The sequence below is a fragment of the Vollenhovia emeryi genome, unplaced genomic scaffold, assembly GCF_000949405.1.
Source record: "Vollenhovia emeryi isolate VEMERY1.0 unplaced genomic scaffold, V.emery_V1.0 DF939120.1, whole genome shotgun sequence".
In the NCBI taxonomy this organism is placed as follows: Eukaryota; Metazoa; Arthropoda; class Insecta; order Hymenoptera; family Formicidae; genus Vollenhovia; species Vollenhovia emeryi.
Window position 1 is genome coordinate 243737 of NW_011967246.1, and position 24316 is coordinate 268052.

The 24316-nt window shown below is 45.9% G+C and overlaps 1 protein-coding gene across 1 annotated transcript in view; it reads right to left on the minus strand.

Moving 5' to 3' along the window:
* Positions 1-11523: 11523 nt before the first annotated feature.
* Positions 11524-24316, minus strand: part of LOC105570385 (RNA polymerase II elongation factor Ell) — a 92473-nt gene continuing 79680 nt past the window's right edge. The window contains exons 3-10 of the mRNA XM_012027531.1: positions 20038-20153; positions 17614-17730; positions 15599-15856; positions 15311-15381; positions 15032-15241; positions 14065-14929; positions 13731-13908; positions 11524-13637 (exon numbers count right to left, since the gene is read on the minus strand). Coding sequence (XP_011882921.1) covers positions 13401-13637; positions 13731-13908; positions 14065-14929; positions 15032-15241; positions 15311-15381; positions 15599-15856; positions 17614-17730; positions 20038-20153 — 2052 coding nt within the window. The 3' untranslated portion in view covers positions 11524-13400. The remainder of the gene's footprint in view (positions 13638-13730; positions 13909-14064; positions 14930-15031; positions 15242-15310; positions 15382-15598; positions 15857-17613; positions 17731-20037; positions 20154-24316) is intronic.

Sequence of the window (24316 nt, forward strand, 5' to 3'; positions counted from 1 at the left end):
GTCAGTTTTTGAGGTTCTCGATTTTCACTACTCGAAGTTTAAAATTCTCGGAATTCCAATTCTTGGAATTTTCGAGAAATTCTTGGAATTATAGATAGTATTCACGAAATTAAAGGAAAAAGACAAAGAATTAAATTAAGAACATCGGTGAATTTTTATCGACCATATCTGGCAATTAAAATTCTTATTGCGAAAAATATTTCCCCAGCTAGGATTCGAATCTGGGACCTCCCTACAATCCGTGACGGGCGTCTTAGCCAGCTCGACCACTGGGGCTGTTGGCTAAGGGGTTGAGCTGGCTAAAGGTACGTATTCACTACGGCGAAGAAACAGCGAACGAACGGCGAACGAACAGCGAATTAGACAGATGTGTACACCACAGCGAATGCGAACTGAACTATCGGTAGTGTTCGATTCGCCTTCGCCGTTCGTTCGCCGTAGTGTATACGCACCTTAAGACGCCCGTCACGGATCGTAGGGAGGTCCCAGGTTCGAATCCTGGCTGGGGTACTATTTTTCGCAATAAGAATTTTAATTGCCAGATATGGTCGAAAAAAATTCACTGATGTTATTAATTACTTCTGGCGACTTTTAAGAATATTCTTACTAGTTAATTAAATTAAGCTTTATATATATAAAAGCTAAAGTTGAACAACGTTTGTAAAACCGTGCCTAACGGAGTAACTTTAATCTCACAATCAGTTTAACTTATTTTGATCTTTTTCTAGTTTCGGAAATTGGAGAAACAAAAAATTAATTGAACCAGGTTTAAAGTTAATCTACATTGGTACAAATGAGCGTAATTTGATCGGGGTTTAGTCGAAGTCATCTTGATTAATTTAATCGGCGATTCGACCCGCAGAATTGCTCGAAGCAAAATTAAACGATTCCCCAATCTAATTTTTCCGTACGTTAAAACTAACAATACAGAAACATTAAGTCTCTGTTAACGTATAGATATAAATAAAGCTGGTATTGATAATTTTATCGCCGATCAAGTTAATCAGAGTTTGATCGAAATTATTCGTAATCTATAACCGTATTACGCTCTTTACGTGCAATTGTTCCTCTGATCGCGCCATATCTTTTTTTTTAAGGACGTTTATCGGTAAATCGATTTTCTATGTAGTTGCTTCAAATTCGGACCGTATGCTATTAATACCCGGTAAAAAATTTTTTATGCATGAACATCCATAAAAGTATAGTATAATATAAAATTATACATAAAATACGTCCATACTTATTTTTGCATTGTATAAGTATATCTTTGTTTTTGTTTTCCCCAAAGCGTGCTAGTACGCGTGTATCCATATAAGACGCAGAGCTATGTTATTTGTAGTGTGAAAAATATACGCTAAAAATAGGGGGACGTTGTACGGTAAGAAAACCGAGCGTGAGCGAAAACCTTTGGTGACGATAATAGCCTATGAATGTCCTTAAATAATAAAACGTAAACGTGAACACACACACTTACATTTTCACGTCTATGGGCGATGTCGACTGAACCGTGATTAACTTATCGAGCAATATCTGTACGTACGTTTCGCTAACGGGGATAGCAAATTTTGTTTTGATTGACACGCGGCGGAAAAAAAGATTAGATTAAGAACTACGAAGAAGATAATTCGAAGCTCGAGAGCAATTCCGACGAATTGAATTGGTCATCGATTAATCGGAGTTCGATCCAAGTCATTTTATACTTTTATCAAAGTGGGGAACAGCGGTGGGAGAGGGAGGGAGGGAGAGGGGGAGAGAGAGAGAGAGAGAGAGAGAGAGAGAGAGAGAGAGAGAGAGAGAGAGGAGAAAATTCAGGCCCGGGGCGAAGAAAGTAAGAGGCGAATTCTTTCGTTCATGATTTTAATGTTGGAAATTTTTCATTTCATACAAATTAAGTGTGGGGAGAGTTATAATACAAACTTAAGATATATACATCAATATTTCGTGAAAACTGCTCACAGTAGCTACGTAACTTATGTCCGTTAAAATCCGCCAGATCATTCGCATATGGTTGTCAACCCGTCTTATCACCTGCTTAATTTTTTTTGTATGATTTTTTTCACTGCCATCTAAATTTACCTCGCGTACACTATGCAACAAAAGTTGGCAAGTCGTTCGAATAAATATAGTTATTAAATTTTTTTTTATTAATTTTCCGCGATTACTCTTTGCGCTTCGGAGTGCTCCCTCGGAATCGGAGAATCGGCATTCGAGCCCGCCCCTCTCGCTGTTTCTTTTTTCTTATTCGTAAGTCACAGACCCGGAGAGAGGAACGTCTCTCGGACGTTCCGCGCGAGATACGCCACGTTTGCACCGCGCGCGACGGAGCTCCACCGCGGGCGAGAGTCGGCGTGCCGGGGTGTACCTTCGATGCCTAAATCGTTCGCTCGTTACAGGGTGTCCCGGACCGTCCTACGAATTTTACACGACAGACGATGGGAGTCTGGGGATGAGTCTCGGCAGCTCGACCCGTGTCGTCGGCGAGATTAACGTTAATAACGAGAGCAAAACTCGTTCCACGAACGAGTCCAGCATGTCTTTCAGTCCCGTTCTCTCCCGACAGTCTCGGACACTCTGTATATCGCGCACCACGCCGTCGCGACTCCCGCGAGAAATGGACAGAGATTGGTCGTTGGGACACTCGCGGAGGACACGCGCGGCGAGGCCCTCGCCTCCTCCCGCGGGAGGAGGCGAGGGCCCCGACGCGCGGACTCGCGTCGCGGACTTGCGGGCGCGGGACGGAAATCACCGGACGCGGCCCCAGCATTCGCGACTCGCTCGCGGGTGAGCTCGCCGCTCCGATCGTACCCCAGGTGGAACGGAGGGATCATCAAGAGGTTCAAATAACGTAACTTTCTTTAAACGAATACGATCGAGACGACGTCGTCGGGACGCCATTGTGAGGTTTACGTTCCACCAGGGTCCAGGTGGAACAGGGAGTCACGATGACATCCGAGTGACGTTCGAGTGAAGTTCGATACAACTTTCGAGCAATGAACGAAGCCATGACGACGTCGCCGTGATGTCATCGTGAGTTCTGCGTCTCACCTGGGAGCGCGTGTTACAACTATAAACGGCAACTGGAGTCGATTGACTCGCTAATAATACAAAAATCGAATTGATTCGCCGTACAAGCCGATCGAGACAGGCGCGTCTCGGCCCTGGGGAAAAAAAAACCCGGTACAGCCGTGGCGAATCTCTCCGCAACGCGTTTCAACAGATCCGTCCTCGATCCACGTTACAAACGGAGTCTTCCCGTGCGGATAACAAAAGGCGACGCACGCACGCACGCACGCATGCACGCACACACGCACGCATGCACGCACACACGCACGCAACAACAACAACAACAACAACACACATCCAACAACGCACGCACAGAAGCCGCTCGCCCTGTTTCCCTTTCGCGACACCCAGTCGAATTCAACGCAAACTGGAAGATTAACAACGACGGTTTTTACGATCGTTGAGAAGGGAAATTATGTACAAATTAAATTAGGCGTAACTGAGAAAGGAAAGAAGAGAAACGCGCTGGAGACGGGGAAAAAAAAAGAGGCCCCCGCCGATTCTCCGACCGCTCGAGAGCCGCGGTCCCAACATATGTACACGCATCTCCTCGTCGCGCGCAAAACCACGTTATCCGGTGCAACGGAAGCGTGTGAATCGCTGCGAACCCACAGACAGGCAGGCGGACGGACGGACGGACGGACGGACGAACGATCCGTTCGCCGACACGCACGCATCGCTTCTTTCACGCACTCCACGCATCTCGCAGCGGTTCACCGTCGTCGTCGATTTATCGTCAACGCGAATTATCGTCGGTATCGTGTCGACTCGCCTTTCCTCTCCCTCATCTTGCCCTTCCTCGTCTTGTCACTGTGCATTATCGCCGCTCATCCTTCTCCTTCTTTTTTTTTGTCGCGTGGCCTTTTACCCCGCGCTTTTTCTTTCATGCACGATTCTCGAATAAACAGAAGCACGAGCATGGCCCGGGTTCGGGGATGGGGGGGGGGCGAGGGGCGGAGGGGACCCGCGTGGAACGCGACGAAGGTGCGCGTTGTTCCGGCGGAACCGCGAGAAACGAATCGGACCGTGTCGATCGGCAATTCGCTGCGGAGTGGAGACGGCCGCGCGATCGGCCGCGAAGCTCCGCGGCTTCACGGGGTGCGACGATATAATTATAGATACTCGGGGGGGAGTTTATGGCAGAGAGGTGGACAGGTTCGGATTCGACAGGTGGATCGGAGGCGGGAGAACGCGGAGCGCGAGAACATCCGCTGGACGCCTATCTCGCGGCAAAATAAATACCCGCGGAGATCCCCCCCTCCCCTTTCCCCGTCGCGTGCCGCGCGTGGGTGACCGTGGGTCACACCTTTCGACGGCCCGTTAATAATTCACGTTTCACCGGCGTCCGAGATGTCGACGTCTGTTTTTCTTTTCGAATTGCCACCGTTTGGAAAAAGAAAATAAAACGGACGGAAAAACATTGACGATGCGAACGATTGAACGACTCCGAGTTTGACGATATCAGCCACGAGGTTTTCACGTTACGCTGGAAACGATATAAAACCCATTTATAATCCCATCGGGTAGAACTTGTAGCTGCACGGTTTTCGCTGTATATGCATAGAGAGAGAAATAAAGAGAGAGAAAGAAAGAGAGAGGGAGAGACAGGGAGTGACAGGGAGAGTCAGAGTCAAAGAGAGAGAGAGGAGGGAGAGCTACTTTTAGGACGGAAACAAAAGGGATGAGCTAGGAAGTAAGGCTGAGTCTCGATCTGGACTCCTCTCAGAAATCGCCCCAATCGAACGCGGAGAAGACAGGAACATCCTAACGGTCCTTAGGAAAGTCGCGCCCGCGGAAATCGTCTCTCGCGGGCGCGACGATTGCACCACAAAGAAGGAAAAAAGAAAAAAATTGAAGACGCGATCGAGAAGGCGGACAATGATAACGTCGCGAGGGAAGGCGCGCGCGCGCGAGGAAGAGGGAGACGGAGAAAGGAGGAGACGCGACCGGATAAACTCTCCGATTCAACCCCACCCCCCCTCCCATCCCCACGAATTACACCTAATATAATTAAATAATCATAAGATTGCCGTTGCGCGGAATGGAGTGTACGGGATGGCCACAGCCTGTGAAGTCTTACTTTAAAACCTAATCTCGCCGGGTCGTAAACGTGGCGTGTGCGAGCGAACGGAACGAACGACGGGTTACGCGTTACGCGAGCGGTAATTTTCGCCGAGATGGTAGCCCAACAAAGCGCGATCGGAGAGCGCAACGAGGAAGGTCCGCGGTCCGCCCGAAATTTTCCCCAAAGGGGAACACGGAGGGCGAGGGGGAGGGTGGGACACGGCGCGTTCCACGCGGGCGAACCCCCGAAAGCGGGCCTGCAAATCTTTTTCTCTGCTAACAATATAGTTCCTCTTTATTCGCATTGTCGCTTTGTATAATTAATTAGTGAATATAATATATATATTTATATATATATATATGTATAATAATTGCAAATACAACTATATAATGAATATAGAACGAGCCTTTGTCAGGGGGAGTAATGCAGTCGTCGTCAATAAAACTCACGGGGTACATTGTATATATACTATATATATACCTATACATGCAAATATCGAATCGCCCGGTCGTCATCGTAATCAACATCTCTCTCGCTCTGCTTCTTTCTCTCTCACACACTCTCTCTCTCTCTCTCGCATTCTCATATATGCATATGCACGCGTATACCCGCGTGCACACACACACGTGTATACGTAAGTCCATTCTTTTCTTCTCTCATCGTTCCACAACGCTTTTGCTCTCGGTACTGTGATCGGTACTGAAAACGTAAAGACTATCTCCCTCGCGGTCCTTAAGTCACAATTGTCAGTCATCCGGAACGCAACTTAAGTCTTCTTCCGTTTTTCTATTATTTCTTTTAAGCACTTACAAAATATCCCTTCGCTCCTCGACTCGGCACGCGGTGATCGATCTCTCTCTTTTGTCATTCGGCGATGATCGGTGACGCGGAAGATCGCGGTTTCTGTCGATCTCCCGCGTCGAGAGCGCGGGAGTCCACCGAATTACCTCTTTTCCGGAGGGAACTGTTGCTTTTCCCCGACGATACGTTTCCACGTTCTCTTTCAAGACTTTCAGGGCTAAGGATATTCTAAAAAAATTTGGCGATTAAGCCAGGAAGAATTTTACATTCAGTCGGAGGACAAATATAAACGCTCATCGCGGGCGAGTGCGGGGTCTTTTAAAGACGAGATCGATCTCCTGCGCGCCGCGCGGACTACCTCTTATTTTGATATGAATTCACAACGGGAGGGGAAAAAAATGCAAGCATATCCGCTCTGCGAATCGATCGATCGCTAAGATGTCGAACGATCGTGCCTGCTCGCGCGTCGTGATTCTTCGTTCTTCTTCGTTCTCTCCTTCGCGATTCGCTTCTAATCTCTAAGGCGCCTTTTCAGTCAACGCAAATCTCTGCGGGCCTCAATTACTGCCCTCAATTTCTTCATACTTAATATCGCGTCAACCCTTTATCTACGAATGCTCTGACCTCACGAACCTTCTCTCACACAATCGAACGGAATTTGCGATCACGTGGTATTTTACAAGCATTTTTCGTGGATACATAATTAATGTATATTTCATTATATGTAATTTATATTCAATATATATATAAATTGTAAATGTTCACTGTACGAACAGTTTTGCTTAGAAAGACCGCTGGCAACGTTGCTCGTTCGTAACGGGACATTCCCGCATAATACAAACACACAAGAAACCGCTCTGTGTTTAATTCCCTTTGCGCAACGTAGACGCGAGGATCCAGCGGACCGTAGACAGAGGGCCGACCTCTTCCCAACTTCCAGAGAAAAACTTAACGCGCGTCGTCGCGCGCATCAATCTCGGTGCACGCACGTGCGAATATTATATTATTACGAAGTTTCCTAGCAACACATCACAGTCAAAAAGCATATCGCTACGTGACGAACGGAATCTGGCTCCGTTACGCGGTGACTCCGTAGCAGCGCGACGCGAGGAAAAACGCGGGGGGGAAAACCCAAGAGTACACCGTCGCGGGTTTATGCGAGAACGGCAGAGTGTACGTCGCGGAGAGAGCGAACAAGAGAGTGAGTTTCGTTGTTCGTACACCCCTATACAGCTGCACTACATTGCTAGCTAGCTCTCTCTTTCTCTCTCTTTCCTTTTCGAGACCGCCAACTCGCTATCACGGCGGAACGCGAACAAGATAGAGGGATGTAGCGCGATTGTGCGACATTATTCACCGGCATCTCTTCGTCCCCGGATAAGAGAAGGTGGAGGAGGAAGAAACGTCGCGCGACCATTTCAGAGGACAGGACTCGAGTTTCCGAGTGTACCGATGTCGCGATGAAAGACCTGTAGTAGCTGTACGATTTTCCCTGACGATTCTCTCGAGCGGGAACGGCCGGATGGGAGAGACCGTGACGCAAGAACACCAGGTGTAACATTCCCGTGGATGCGCACTCGTGACCGGTCAGAAAATTTGCCCGCAATGATTTGCGGGTGAACGCAGCCTAGAATCAATGAACAATCTGCCCCAAAAGTTGGTCGTAACGTTTCACCTTGTATTTTTACATCATGGGAGGACTTCCCTTGTCGAGTTGCGGAGTGCGAGTCATCGAGTACCTCGATTCGACTTCCTCCCACGTCGAAGACGTTTCGTTGGACGGTCGCGAGGTACCAACGGCGGGAGTCGAGGAAACAGTGTGCGCGATAAGCCCCCACGTGAGAGGAGAATGGGCCACTCGTAAAATGATATGTCATGACTCCGCGATCGAGTCTTTCGGCGACCGTCACGAGTGACGCTGCCGAGCCGATAAATTGCATCACTCGCTTCTCATTAGGCGTAGGATTCCCTTTTTTGTTCCCTCGCGAAAACTGCGAGTTCGGCGAGAGCGTTCGTCTTCCCGTTGCGCGACTCGCGAGGAAACGCAAGCGAGGAAAGATCACGAAGAAATTTCGACGGAGAGATTCGCGACTCGCCGAGGAATCCAATCAAGTGGGAGCCCGAGAAAGACACCGTCCCGAGCTCGCGAGTTGTCACCGGAGAAAGTTCCACGAACGTGGAGGCTGCCCGCTCGAGGCTTTCGAGAGATTGGATCTGATCGATTTCCGACCGGGAGGGAAAAGTAGACGATTGAAGTGAAGAAGAGGGAGAGACAAGAGAATCGAGATGTCCTAACTTGTAATCTCCAACTAATCGGGGGATCCCCCGATTCCGGTACTTATTACACTTATCCGCGACTCGAGTCCGACCGGTTAATTTCGGTAAACCCATTAGCGCATTGTCGAGAAGGAAACCGCGAGTTCTCGAGGCCGAAAGTTGCGCATGAACGTGTCCCATCGGCTTTGCACATAGTATTAAGAGATAATGCACGTGAGATTATGCTACTAATGTGTGTATATCTAAGTGTGCGTGTTATATACAGTAATTCACGCCTCGCTAATATTGGCACTTGGAGTTTTTCGTTTTTTATCCAACGAGTCGAGAGGCAGCAGGGAAGAAGCGTGTGTGTGTGAGAGAGAGAGAGAGAGAGAGAGAGAGAGAGAGAGAGAGAGAGAGAGAGAGAGAGAGAGAGAGAGAATGTCAGAAAGAAAGAGAGGGGGGGGGGAGTTCGAGCGTCGTTTGGACCTTTTGAGCTTACGATACGATTGCGTCTAAAGTGATTTCTGGAGGCAGTAGCGTGTACGGCACACGCGTTTAGACATAAGGGCACTGATTTACCGCTCGATGCGTTTACCGGTTCCCGGCTGCCTTGAACAAACATCGTGGATAGTCGCGTCTTAGGCTGGTTGTACGACAAATGTTTCCAAGCGTGTTGATTAGCTGCAGGATAAGAAAGTCCTAGAGTATATCTAGCAATTTTCCAGCTTGTAGCCAATCAACGTGCTTAAAAGATTTGTCGCACGACAAATGTAATATCAGCCACATGCGGTGTCTACAATGAGATCTTTAAGACGTAAGATTTAAGACAGTGACCTATCACAATCGAATGTGAGGAGAATAATCGACTGCGACTGGTCATTTTCTTCAATCTTACGTCTTGAAGATCTCATTGTAGACGTCGCATTTGTCCGGGTCTACAGTAGGTGTAGTAAGCCTCAAGGCGTAAGAAAGCGATCAACACAGGCGGTTATTCTCTTCACTTTCGACTGCGATTGGTCAATTTCTTACGACTTAAGACTTACTATACCTGTTGTAGACCCGGCTTTACGGACGAAGCGGAGAGCTTCGGTCTAAATTACACGAGGAGGAATAACATCCGCCGAGATCGGCGCGACTCGAGGGGAGTCTCTCCTCCAACAGAATCGAACAATCGTCCCCTGCCCCCGCGCCATTAACGGGAACAAGACTATTTTCTAGCATAAGTTTTGATTCTCTTACGCACAGCGGGCGTATTTGTGCGAGCAATTTCTGTGTAAAATGCCGATACATCCGGGCCGGATGTACTGATTTGGCGCGATCGAGAGAGAATAATGCCTTTACTTTTGTTTAGGGGGAACAGCGGTCTCCAATAACGATCATCTTTCCTCGCAAAACGAAAACGGAGCGACGAAAATGAAGGTGCGAACGTTGAACGTCAAGTGCGGCATTTAAGAGCACTTACTCTCGCGAGGGCTACGTAGGCATCGCTTGTGTACATTTTGAGTTTTAAGGGAGGCGTGAACGAGCCCGATGGGAAACCGGCGGCTCCGTTTAAAGTTAAATCGCGCGAGCTACATGTCGCGGTCGATATTACCATATTTCCTATTATTTGAACATCGTTTCGGTTCAACTTCTTTGGCACTGTTTACATTCTTTCATTCGGCCGGGCTGGACGATCGATTGTGGTCGGTCGACGGAGGACGAGAGCGTTTAGTCGAACGTGCTTGTTCAAGCTCAAGTAATAACTCACAGCTAAACGGAGAACACTGCCTACCGATTTACAACGTAATCGTAGCGAACGTTATTTACAAGTGGTACAATTTACAAAGGGCACTGACTGGTATAACGTGGTAACTACAGACCTGAAAGAAAATAAAAAAAAAACCGCGTTCGAGTCTCGGCCGCGAGTCTTTACCGAAAAAACATTTCACGCGCCAGTATCGAACTTGTGTACGGCACAGCGTTGTCAACGCTTCGCGTTGATTCAATTGCAGCTGATAAAAATCGTCGGACCAGCGAGTGTAAATAAAACTATGAAAAAGACGATATTATTCCTCTCGTATCTTTCCTATTATATATTTTTTTAATGCAAGTAGATTCGAGCGGACAAACGAAAATGTATATATAAAATTATGAATATAATAACTCAAACGGTTCCTTCCGTTTTTAAATGAGTCCCGACTCGAATTTGCAGTTAATTATCCGCGTGTTAATATTCATGCAATAAACGTACACATAAATATTTAGATATGGAAACGCATTATCTTTTCAATGCGGCTTACATTATTGTCCAAGGCTGTGCCATACGTTCGATCGCGGCAACTTGCACTCTTTTCTTCGGCCGTATAATATATTTTCCCCGACATTTCGCGTAAAGACTCTAACCGAAGTATCCTAATACATCTGACCTCGTATATTACGGGTTCTTAAAATGAGTTCGCATGGTGCAATGCGTGTTGTAACATTACGTGAGATTATTTATATCTACAATGACTTTCGCAACGTGTCGTATTGCACAACTATAAGAGAAATTCTACAATATCGCTGTTTTGTAATAAAAAGTTCATTCCATAACAACGAATTTTTTAACATTTTTATTATGTGTGTGTGTGTATATATATAGATATATGTAGATATATATATTAATCAATTATAAATAACTAGACGTCATTAAACAAAGAAAAGTCGATAAACAACCCGGAATCGTTTAATATTCAAGCAATTGTCTTGGATTTATAAACTCAACCAATAGCATTAGGTAATAATACAACTATTGTGTGTTTCACTGTACTGTATGTATCAAAGAGAGAAAGAAAGAAAGAAAGAGAGAGAGAGAAACATAACTTGTTGAACGACATTCTAATTTATCCTATTGCTGATTGCAAGTCGTTCAAATTTAATAACGTCCCACGACAATTGTATGAATGTGCTCAGGAACAACGTAGGTAATAAGAGGAAAAGAAATCGCGCGAACGCGGGTAATGATAAGATTTCCGCGAGGAAGAAACATGTGTAATACGATTAATTCGTCATCATACATATTCGGCAGACCGTTTTTCTATCGAAAGCTTGTCGCAAGTATTTTTATTACCTGACAAACGTGCCCTTCTTTCTTTATATCCGCGGCTCGACGGATGGCATCGGGCAAATTATTCACCGTCGTAAAAAATGTGTTAATGAGCAATAAAAAGACTAGGATTGTCCGGAGGAAGTAACATTGCGTACCGCAATTAATTGTTTAACGCGTATAGAACGTTTAGTTGCTCGGTCGCTAAAAAACTGTCAAGCGCTTAGGAGTTACGCTAACTTTTGGTAGAAACGCACATAAACAATGATTAATTTAGAAAAGATGCATCTAGCACTACTTTTATTATAAAAACTCTCGAAAAAACTACGTTTGTTGTGATACATACATGTGAAATATAACACATTCAGTAGACAATATATTGGATATGTCATCTATTTGCACAACATTTAAATGAACAATTTTCAATGATATCCTGAGTACGATAGATTAGTCAAAAGCTAAAATATTAAAAAATTTGGCACCATGGATTTCCGTAGCAAATTCCATCGAAAAAAACAACTTGAGAGTTCTTGCAATGTACTCGACGTATGCAGACATCACGCGTACTTTATCAATTTGAATAATAATATAATAACAACAATAGCAATAATAATAATAATTACGAATAATATTAATAGCAAAAATTACAATATAATTGTTAATTATAATAACTGAACAAAAGTATCTTTTACATGGATTATTACGAAACTGTACACAACATGCGATATTGTCGTTTAGTAATTATTAATGATTGACAATTATTATAAAAACTATATGTCTCGTATTCATCTTTTTTTTAATTTTTCCTTTTCTTTTACAGAGAAGCCGTTATCGCACTGCGCCTTCTTTCCTTATTTTTCATCAATAGTTAAAACTAAAAAATCATAAAGATTAGCATAACGTGTATGCTACATCTTTAAAAACAATCGTCTTTTCAAAACTGTTGTGGGATCAAGATCATTTGGCTTCTAAAATGAATTTTCTAAAATGAATTACAGTTTTAAATGTACAATTGAGTCGTTATTTTGCGCGGACGAGCAACAATTTCCTTTGCTTCTCGTTTCTTTTCCCTCAAGGCTGTTTACCGTATCGTTTTCTTTTCTTATCAACCAACCATACCTATCAGATAATCAATACGCTATCATATAGAACGTATTAGCGAAGGAAAAAAAGAACGAAGAAGTAACAAAGAATCGTAAAATCGCCGAGTACTACGGTTTCTCTCTCACCTACGAAGGAACCCGTGTTTACTCATTTTTTTACCAAGCCCTTTCTCAAGTTGCGACGAGCAACGCACGAATCGCGCACGAGAGGATTCGTGCCAGCTCGTGGATAAAATGTATGCCTGTATATGTTATGTGTCTTGCGAGCCAGTTTTCTTTCCTCCTTCCGGCGGACAAAAAGAAACCCGGACGTGGCACGCGGTAAGCCTTATTATCTCTTGGACCCTCTTCTCACAATCTTATCATTTTTTTTGTTTCTTTTCTGTTATTTACGTACTCTTAAAGTGGACGCCACACCTGGACGTGCGCACGGTAAGTAACTTATTACAGAGTTTAACTACTTTTTCTTTCCCGTTGCGCCTTCTCTCTTCGATTTTCCACGTCTTCCTTAGTCGTCGCGGGACCAACTTTAAATCTCTGTATGTCCCAGCACAATTTTATATTCGCTGATCGTCAAAATGCCCTTATCTTCATTTCTCTATGGATTTCCGTATTTCTCTCAATTGCCTATCTCTTGAATGCACTCGATTGTCATCAGCCTTCATCACGCAAGTATTAGTATTGGTCGAAGTTGGCGCGCGAGCCCTTACCGTGATGACGAGAATCGGCGAGGTCGTCGCCGTTGTAGAAACCGCCGCGATCGTCGGCTCTTGCAACGGAGACGCGGGGAGAATTCGCGGGAAGAGTATGTCGCGTACGACGTATATTTATCGTCGCAAGCTGATTTACGACAAATATCGTACACAAGAGCTTGAAACCTCGAGCCATTTAGAGTCACCTGATTTTTCGGCGATGGAGCACAGGAACCATGTGGACCGTGAAAGATCAGCCTTAGAACTTGCCGTGAAAATGCAGTTTCTACGGCAACGTTGACAGTACCGAGGAAGAGAGAAGGAATAAGAGGCGGTTTTTTCAGCTTATGTCAGTAATGCCGATTATCGATGCCCCCAATGTTGCTGCTGCTGTTACTCGTGGAGTTGATGCCAATACCACTATCAATGTCCGACATTCTGCCGGGGTTCTCACTGTCGTATTCTAAGATCAGTCGTTTTATATGGCTCAGCTTATTGTGCAGATAATCGAACCGTTCCTTCCTCTGCTTATATATTCGATTCTGCTTAGTCTCCTTGTACTCGCGAAATATCTGTTCCTTGGTTTCCTAAAAGGAAGGAAAAAAAACACTACATGAGTGTCCCCGTCCATTTTTGTTCAACAAATGCGACCGCTCGCGACAGAGGAAACAGTACGGTACCTCGCTCTCCATCACGTTGCCCGCTTTCTTTTGATCCTGCCACAGTTGATGCAATTGCCTGAAGCGATTCGCGGTTACGAGCACTTCGGAGTGCAACATGCGATATTCATCGTAGTTGGCGTAAAACTCCTCTTTGTAACGCCTCTTCTGCTCCGGGTTGGTTATTGTTGTATATTCCCTAAACAAAGTATTTTACATAAATATCGCATCAATCGACAAGTTGTGTTAAATTAACTCGTAACGACCTATGGAAAGAGCGTCTGATTTTCAGCTGTTATTTAAAACTATTTAAATAAAGGCGCAACAGTAATAAACGCGGCTAATGTGTACTCACGTGCGGCAGTCGAGATATTGTTCGGCGCTTTCCAGCCTTTCGAAGGCATCGGTCGGCAGCAAGACCGCGGCAGTACCATTGGCGTTATCGGCGTAAGTAGGAGCGCTGTTAGAGGCCTCACCGTAGATCGCCGCATTACTCGCTGCGCTATTCCTATTCCTGGATTCCCTCTCTCTACTTCTCTCTTCCCTCGCGCCTCGACTCCTATCGCTCCTGTCTCTCCTATCAGCGTGTACGTCGATCAAGCTGCCCATTCCTATAACGACACCACCGTCGTGTCCATGTTCGGGGTGGTTGCCCCTTTCACTATCCTCAGGTGACAACGGTGTGAAGCACGATGATCGATTGGAACCGCTTGAAACCGCGGCGACGGAGATATCGCTGTAGACGTTCCCAGTACCTCGCAGTACGTCACTGTTTGCTGTCCTTTCGGCCCGGTAATCAACGCGGCTGCCGCTGGTGCTGCTACGTTCACGCTGCGATTGCTGCCTCAATTCCCAACTCAATTCGTAGCCGCCGTTGTTACTACTACTACTACCACCACCACCACCACCACCACCACTACTATTGCTGCTACCACAACCACTGTTAACGCTGGTACGATCGACGGTACGGTCGCCACCGGCGGTTGCACTAACACCACTGTTGTTATTACTATAACTGCCTCTGCCAGACACCCTTTCGCCGGCGGGGATGAAGGAGATGGGTTCGGGTCTCCTGTAGTGCGATATCCGCGGTTTCTTCGTCGGTAATCCGTCGCTACCCTGGTAGTATCCTGGTCTCTTATTACTATTAGCCACGGGCGGCGGTGCTGTGATCGCCGGCGGTGAGCCCGCATGAATGGAATTGGGCGACTGGCCGCTGCCTAAAGAGCACAAACATATTGCGAAAGATGCGTTATTTCAGATAAAGTTTCGGTATTCGTGTATGTAAATGGCGTTGTTGATAGCAAGACTAGTACACGCACCACTGGAACCACCGTCGCTCGAGCCAGGTGGCGTGAGGTTCTGAGGCTTCCGCCTCCTCAGCATTGTCCTCTCCTGCTCGGTATAGAAAGGCCAATCCTCCTGCACGTCGTTCCAGATGTGCCTGTTCAGGTGATACGTGTTGTCACGCATGTAAGCCACTTGCTTCAGGATCGTCGTCATGATGGATCGCTCTCGGTCCCTCAGGCCCTCTGGAATTAGACGACGTATTAATATCGTCTACTTCGAGGAGCTGAGAGAACATTCGGGTCTTATCTTACCCTTGGTGATGCGTTCGTAGAGTTCGGGCTTCTTGTACGGCCTCAATGCAAGGACGTGGATAAGCCTTTCCCTGTTGTATTAAAAAAAAGCAATGTAAAAAATATTCAACCCTGTCTAGTAGTGAATCTTTAACAAATTTCCTTTCTACTTGTATTTCATTGAGCAAGCTTTGAACCTTTGCGTCGCTGACCTAGCGCGGAAGATGTCTACTTTCTCTGTCGTTCTCTACGTTTCTTTTTCTACCGGAGCTTGACTTATTCTCGTGCTCATATATCAAATGCACTTACTTAAGTGGCCTGCGCATAATGTCGGAAAGTTTTTTCTCCAGATTACGAGCCGCCGCTAGGTGGTTACTACTATTATTATTACTACTAATATTAGCGATCGGCTTGTTGGTTGAAGCTTTGGGCTGACTACTGCCGGAAATTGGAATGCTCGTCGTAGATTCCCGATGCCTTGCGTACGATGACGGAGGAGGTACTGCCCTTCCTTTCACTTTCACCTTGCGTCCGATATCTGGACCGTTCGCCTTGATCACCCTCGTGCTGAAAGAGCGACATAGTTTCTATTGAGATAAACCAAAATGCACGCGTAAGATTTCAATATGCCGATTAATTTAATTGCGTAATATCGCGGGATTGGAAAGGAACAATTTTGAAATTCACAAAAGAAATGGAGCGTCGCGCTCTTAGGTACGTATCTAAAAATATTTTAAATACAAGAGACATTACATATTTCTAATGCATTCCGTTGGAGGAACCGTAGAAGCCAAGGGGCAAACCGCTGACCAAAATCATGTACACCAATGCTTACTAACGCCCAGTCACTTTATCTTGTCTTATCTTCTTGGATTCTTTATAATGCCCCAGCAAGACCAAATAACTCCCGATAATGCCCCAGAAATGCCCAACATACCTAGTAATGCCCTCAGTGGTTTACCCCTCGATAGAAGCAATAGAGACGTTATTTCTTTCCTCGCGTTATACGGCAAACATGTTCACAAGCGGCAGAATCTCTCATTTCCGTCGTGTATTTATATACAAAACGGTCCCCGCGTGACAGGCCTCGCCACGTATCCGCACAATTAATGCAATTTGCAGCATCGCCTGGCATAGGGGCCCGATCGATTGGCCGGTTATGCAATTTTCTTTGACGTGAGCGCGCGCCGCGATAAAGCGCGCTACGACGGCGAAGAGAGGCGGAAAAAGGGTTTAGCCGTGACGAAATCGCACTTGTGAGGCGCTCTTGGCCTTGGCCGTGACGGCGACTAAACAAATTAGCCGACGATGCGGATCCGTCAGACGAGAGCGCGAAACCTCTGGCGTGTCCGAACCGCGGCTAACGATCGCAAAGTATAATACAATCGGGACCAGAGCGCGCTCGCCCGTTTGCGAAAATTTGGCCGAGCAGCCGTCCATGTTCCCCGAGCGAGAATTGTTTTAACAATACTTATGTTGATTTTATTCTATGTAACATAAGAGAGAATGATTGCGAACCGTCATTTGACTTATCACATCTGTAAAATGTCAAAATTCCCTTTTTCTACATTCATTTTGTCATTAAAAATATGTCAATTTTACAGAAAATTTATTTCAAATTGTTTTGAGATTTGCATTGATTTCGTGTTAAAATATTAACAGGGTATTAGTCATTTAACATATCCATATTAAATGATATTGGGACATGTAATGTCTGTTAAATTTAACACAAATTTTTCAACTGTGTAATGAATAAATGCCATTTTTCAAAACATGTAATACGACAATATCGAACAAAGGAGGGCGTCATTTATTCTGTCATCATTGATTTCGTGCCATCCGCGCGTCTCCGAATTTCTCGAAAGAGTCCCAGGGGTATCTCCGTCCGATTTACAGGCAACGAGCGAGGCGCATCTACACGCGACGACGTGCCGTATCGGAGGTACCGTCCGTCGACCGGAGGTACATCCTCGGGCGCGCCATTTTCCGCGAAAATTCCCCGCGACAACGCGGCGACGAGCGAGTCGTGCGCGCGTTGCGGCACTGCGCGACGCTCCTCGTAAATTCCCTCGTGAATCGCGCCAGCATCCGTCAGGAGACCGTAACTACGGGCGAAAGTTTGTAAGAGCGAGGCCGCGACGCGGGGGATTATTTACGGTACCGCCGGCGAGCGTGGGTGCCGCGCCGCGCGGAGGAAAGTCCTGAAAATTGGGAGAAAAGGAGCGAGCGCCGGTCGCGCCGGCTCGCTCCAGAAGGAAGAAGGATCTTCCGCCCGGGAGGATCGAACGGCCGTATGTCCCCGCTCCTCGAGGGAGCGCCCTTACCATTTGTTCTTGTTATTCTCCTCGGCGACCGCCATTCTGTGCCTGGTGGTCTCGTAAACGTCATCGTTTGCCCGTATCCGCATCTTGTACGGTATAGCGCCGAGGCTCTCGAGGCTCCTGCGAGAGAAGAGAAACAACAAGGTAATAATAGGAATAAAAAGACCTCTTCTGGTGGTAAGACAACAAGGATCTCTCGCGAGCCGAGAGGCAATCCTTTAGTGCCCATCTACGATAGTGATTTAAATCCCGAGCCTTAAGAAATTGACTAATCACAGTCGCGTACTCCACTTGACCGTGATTGGTCAATTTCTTAAGGTTTAGGGCTTAAATCGTCCGCTGTAGACTGGGACTTGAGCAACTTGCGTCTCGCGCGTTTGTTCCGATAAAGAAGACGAACAGGGACGCGAGATCGAAAAATGTGTGGAAGGGATTGAGATGTTTGATTTCGCCCAAGATATTATTATCAACTTTATTGCATTGTATCATATCCATTGATGCGCGCATTATGCCACATTTGTACGCCAACTACGCGCGGAACACGCTCGAGTCCATTGTTGCTCGGAAAATAAAGTGAAGCAAGCGCGAGAGGTGAGTCGGCGAGCGAATCGAAGTGCAATTTATCATCGCCGCGCGCCGCGCTGTTACGTTTTTTTTTCTTCTTCTTTTAACGTCAATTCGTCAAATCACTGGATCGTATCGCCGGACGCGGCGAGCATTAAGTAGCCGGTGCTACTGAATCGGTTCTGCTGACGCAAGCATAACCGTTCGCGACGTGCGTTAGTCGCCAGCAGTCAACACCTGCCCGCTGGCTCGCTAGCAGGCGCTTTAGTGTGTCAAGTTGCCGCGATAAAACCACCGGCTCAAGGATGCTCCGCAGTTTTTACGCCGCTCGATTTAGATTGCGGATTACGTTACGGCGCTTACGGCGGAAGATTACTCGAAATTACCGTATCGCGTACCGACTCCGTTCACCGAGACATTATTTCTCAGTTATGGCGAATCTGATAGCCCCGCTGTGGCATACATAAAATATCCCCCCCCCTCTCTCTCTCTCTCTCTCTCTCTCTCTCTCTCTCTGTCTCCCTCTTTCCCTTTTGGGGACGCTGGAAATGTAACAACGGCGAGGAATTCGATCACCGTCATTATCAAATAATGGCCGTAAAGTGGTTTAGTCCGCCGCTTTTATTCTCTTTTGATTCTCGCGTATAATGCGGCGTGTGCCCGGCTACGCGGCAACAAAATGATGTTGCATCAACAAGATCGGTGTAATCGAAATAAAATCGTTGAAATAAAATCGAAATAAAATCGTCAGTACACTGATATAAAAATATTACTTTACTCGAGAAAATTATTCATTAGGTGGCTCCTACTAGCTTATTAACTTAAGTTTTAAAAATAATAAACAAATTAAAACATGCATTGCTTCAATTTAAGTATTTATTAAATATCAAGGAATAGATAATTTTGAATTAAAAGTTTTATTTTAATTATATAAATGTTTATTAAGATGTGTACTTTTCACAGCGAAGAAAATTGAATTTTTTATTTAACAAAAATAATTATTGTATTTAATAAATAGTATTCTATATCTCACGAAATCTTTATTTGAATGTAGAAAATATGAGGACTTAAATTAATTTACCTAATATACATGGATTTACTTGAAATTTGACATTTTTATCTAAATAGAATAAATATTTAGTTCAGTAAAAAAAATACTTTTAAGTAACTCTATATTCTTAGTTTAAAACAATTTTTTGTCAGTGTATGAATGAATGAAAAACATCACATAGTTATATCTTAATATACATATATATAATCTGGATATTTAGTTCAATGCGTAAAATTAAAACCCGTAGCAATTGTATTGTCAATCTTACGAAATCATGTTTCCCGTTAGTAAGCAAAACAGTACGGCCATGTTAATAGGTGCATTCAGTGCAATTGCTCACTGAGCGGCTAAGTAACAATAGAACGTAATTGGTTCTTATCCTTTTCCAAACCGAGGAGTATTGATAATAAAATAAACTGTATTATTGTAATTACTGCGTATGTAATCGAATGTTTATCGGATATTATAAACAATTTTAATCCTTTATCTGTGATCTTTCGTCCAATTGTAAGCTACTGCGATATTAATTAAAGTATATTTTACTAGGTGTGCGTTAAATATTCAAGTATCTACGTTAGAACGAATTTGTATTATATAATCAATGTTTCTTTCCACGTCAAAATATTCCCTGGTTGTCTACTTGTCTAAAATTCAATCTATAACAATTACGCCAATTACAAATTGTATTTCACTGATTCGATAAAAAAAATCCTTGCTTCGCACATCTCACGGTCCCGCTACGCTCAACGTACAGAGGTAATGCATAAATTACCTCGCAAAGCTCTCGTTATACCGTAATAATCGATACGTACTTAGGGCCGGTCTGTTGAGCACACTCGAGGCTACCCTGGGAACCCTCCATGTCCAGGCTGCTGGAGAGGCTGAAGGTGAATCTGGACACTCCGTCGATGCATGGAAGGATGAGATGCTGAAATCAGAACGCAAAGGGTGGCCGGTTAGTCGTCGTCCTCTTAGTAAGGATCACATTAAATTATAACGAAACGACGGCCTGCGCTTTGTATCCGAGGGGTAAACCGCTGAGGGCATTGTGGTGTACAGATTTGCAGCATTACTGGGCATTATTGGGCATTTTTGGGGCATTAGTTTGGGCCTTGCTGGGGCGTTATAGAGATAAAGTAAGATAATAAGATAAATGCCCACTGTGGGCATTAGTGGGCATTGGTGTACATGATTTTGGCCAGCAGTTTACCCCTCGGTTGTATCTGTACGTATGTCTTTGCACGATCTCTCCTTCTCTCGTGCATCGCTCTCTCTCTCTTTCTCTCTCTTCTTTTACAGACGCGAGGATATACCGCCATATATAATACACCAAGTTCACCCATGTATCCCGTCCGGCTATCTATTCAGTGTCTGCCTCGCCGATCGTCAATTTTACTTACTTCCCACCTTATCTTTCTCCCTCGAACTAGGAAGTCTTCACGAAACAATAAAGTGCGCGTTTCTAATAAATTCGATTCTGCACGAACCGCTTGATAAAATATCGTCGGCATTTTCCAATCTCAGTATACACTCGAGTCGATAAAGTACTTTAATGTCGCAACACTTAAATGCTAATGTAAATGTATACCGAATAAATATCGAGGCGAGAATATTAATGCGAGCTGACAGTAAAAAGGACTGGGAGTCCGATTTGTTTACTGCCGCATAAGTGAACTGGCGACACATTTATGCGTTTTATATTGAATTATATGGACCGAACGTCGGTTTCTCGCGGAACATAACATATTCGCGATAACGTCGCTTTATGTCGAGCGACAAAGCGGCACGGCACGGCTCGGCTCAGCCCGGTCGTCGCCGCGCTCGTCTCTCGCTCGCTGCGCGTTGCATCGGGCACGAAAATCGATCCCCCCGATCGATGTTGCGAAACGAGAACGTTGCGGCGATGGGAGCGCGAAGCGTGTCGCCGTTTGCGGAATTAGCGCGTAATTCGCGGCTAGCCGGTCCCAGGCGATTGCCGTTTGCCGTGCGCGACGGGCAATCTCCACCGGCGCCGAATCAGACCGGAGAAGATGATATACACCGGCGAGCGGAGCTCGCCCAGAAGTAAACAGATCCCAAGCGGATTGTCGCGCGACGGTGACATTTCGATGACGCCGTCAGATTAGAAGGAATTCGAGCGATCTTGGATCGACGTGCGGCGCAGCGCGTGTGCAAAGGGCACACGCGACGAGCCCAACTGTCAGGCCAGGTCCCGCTCCCCTTTCGAACGCTATTATATCATTGTTACAGACTCGACCAGTATTGTATAGAGAAAAGTTCCCTATTACGAGACAAGCTCCTAATACGAGATAGCGGGGGTTCCTGCTAAATTAATAGGTGCGCCCAGCAAAAAGTTTGCTCCAAGGCGAACGAACTTTCTTTGAACTTTGACCTCAACTTTTATTTAATTTTAAAGAAATGACATCTTTATCTTAACCAAAATTTGATTGAGAGTGCAATTTCTAAAGGCCGAATCAGACTAGCAAGTGCCGACTCGGATTGGATCGGGATTGGCGATTGTTCTCTGACCAATGAGACTCAATTAAATCGCTGGCTGCTTTGCTCTGATTGGCTAAAAGAGAATCGCCAATCCCAGTCCGACCCGCGTCGACAATTGCTAGTCTGATTCGGCCTTAAGAGAATTCATATTTATTTCTTCATATCTATCAAGTGTTTCAGTAGAAGTAAATATAAATTTAGTAGACTCGAAGAAATACGATTTCAACGTATCTCATTTGTTTAACCGAACTGAATCTTTTTTCTGGGTGTACCATCCGTTGGCTTTACCGTGTATTTATTGTCCTTGGAGTGGAATGTGTCCGGTAGAAAATTCACTGTTGGATCGTGTAAATCGTTGCGAGAACAGATTTGTGACTGAATTTGGACGTTCAAGGTCTACTATCTCACACAACAGGGGTCTTCTCCATATATATTCTTACTTAGTTTCGTGCACGTTCCAACTTCTGTTCGCGTTCCGCGAGCTGCTTTTTTTCCCTATCCTTTTTGTCCTATTCGCCGAGTTTTTGCCGTACGTTTTTTTTTTGCCGATCTATGCTACCTTGTGCTGCAATCATTTTGTTTTTGTCACAGATAAGTATCATAGCAGCGGCACTTCGCCGGTGCTTTACTTCTTGCGGTTAGATTTGCAATTTGTCATTTATGCTCTGCAATTATGCGATTTATTAAACCAATCTTGCGCGTACGCAGTAGTTATTTTTGCAGAGCGGAAATCAACAGGAAATCTAGTCGACGTTCGATATTTTATATATCGCGTACATATGTGCGCGTTTAGCAATAACGAAGGTAAATGTGCCATACTGTATAAGAATAAAAAATACAAATTCCTCTTTTTCATAGGACGCGCTATACGACGGGCCGGAAATCATTTTTTTCCCCCGCTGACAAACGAGTTAACCCTTTCATGACCCTTTCACTTGAGACATACAAGTCCCACTTACATTTTCTGCCTCTCTTGATTCCTCGGGATGTTACTTGTCCCTCGGTGGGGGGGAAAAAAACAAAAAACTGGATCATAAAAGGGTTAATATTATCTCAATAGTACAGTCGAGCGGAGTTTATACAGGTTTGACAGTTTTGCATGCACCGTTTTAAGGCTGTCCCCCCCCCCCTCCCGAAGCCGACGATTGTCTAGTGAATTGATTAGAAGTAAATCTCAACGGTGGGGGAGTGTTGCCAAAGAATTGGCCGCGATTGACGCAAATACGAGCGAGACCTGCGCGACCTTTTTTCGCGAATCAATTTCATCGAGAGGCAATCGAGCGCGACTGGCCGTTTCGCAACTTTGTACACCGCCCCTCTGGGCCCCGTCGTAGTTTCTCGCTCCTCCCTCGCCCACCCGCCTCGTTCTACACCTCCCTCTCTCTCTCTCTCCGCGTATTACGCACGCGGAATCCTTTCCTTTTTTCCCTCCCCTCGCGATTCCTACGTGCGGGGCGCAGCGCAACAATTGCGTGCCAGGGCGTAACGTCGTCGCGATCCAGGTTTTGGGGAGCGTCGGCGGAGCGACATGACGGGGCGAAGCGATGCACAGTGCTCCAGACCACGTGGCGAGAAGGCCGACGAGCGTGGGCGAGACAGTGGATGATGATGACGATGACGAGACGGTGCACGCGAGATGCCTGCGTACGTAATACCACTTGAGGAGCGGCGAAGGAGGGAAGACGGGCACTTCTCTCACGGGCACTCGCATATCGAGGCCACGGGGGCTCCGCGAGCGTATCTCTCCCCTCCCTTCCCTCCGACGGGATGGATATGTCGTTGTCGTTGTCGTCGTCGTCGTGGACGCCGTCTCTTAAACGAAAGGTCGAATCGCGCGAGAATGCGATATGAAAGTTTTGTGAAGGGAGCAGGCGCGAGCGAGCAGCCGGGAGCGCTCATTTAAATTTCACTGCGCGCACGGAAGGACGGCCGGTTTTGTCCGTCTGGTTTGTCCGCCCGACTGGTCCCCCGGTCTCGTCACAGCTACATCGCTCGAGATGAGATTCGCGCGGGCAGCCGCCCATTGTGCGAGTCGCGCAAGCACCACCGTCGCGGCACATCGGGACACAGCCGGCTCCGATTCTCACGCCGTCGCTCGAATGCATGGGAGAGACTCGAGAGATCGCGCGAAGATCCGCCGATCGAGGGGAGTCACTCTCGTCCTCGGGCAAACCTCAGCGGTCCTTGGAACTCGAGCTCTCTTCGTTCGCAGACATGTCCGACATTTTTAATTGCCGCTGCGGCGATTAGGCTCGCGCCTTTCCTACCGGAAAGTTCCATACGCGTGCAGTACCGTAATGGATAATACAATCTTGCTCTTATCTCGGGAGATAAGTGCGCCACAAGTTTGCTTCGACGGGATACTAATCGACGATTCACTTGGCAAATTATCTAATTTCGACCGACGGCAAGGTTTAAAAAAAGAAAAAAAAAGAGCAGTGCACGCCAGTCAACACTTTCGTTAAGGAAAACCCGGGCTGCAAATTGATCAGAGAATCCGCAGATCAAAGTGTATCAGCGTTTCTCGGTATAATCGTGTATAACGTCATTGAGCGTTGGGAAACAATCGTACTCTATTAATCATTTATTTGT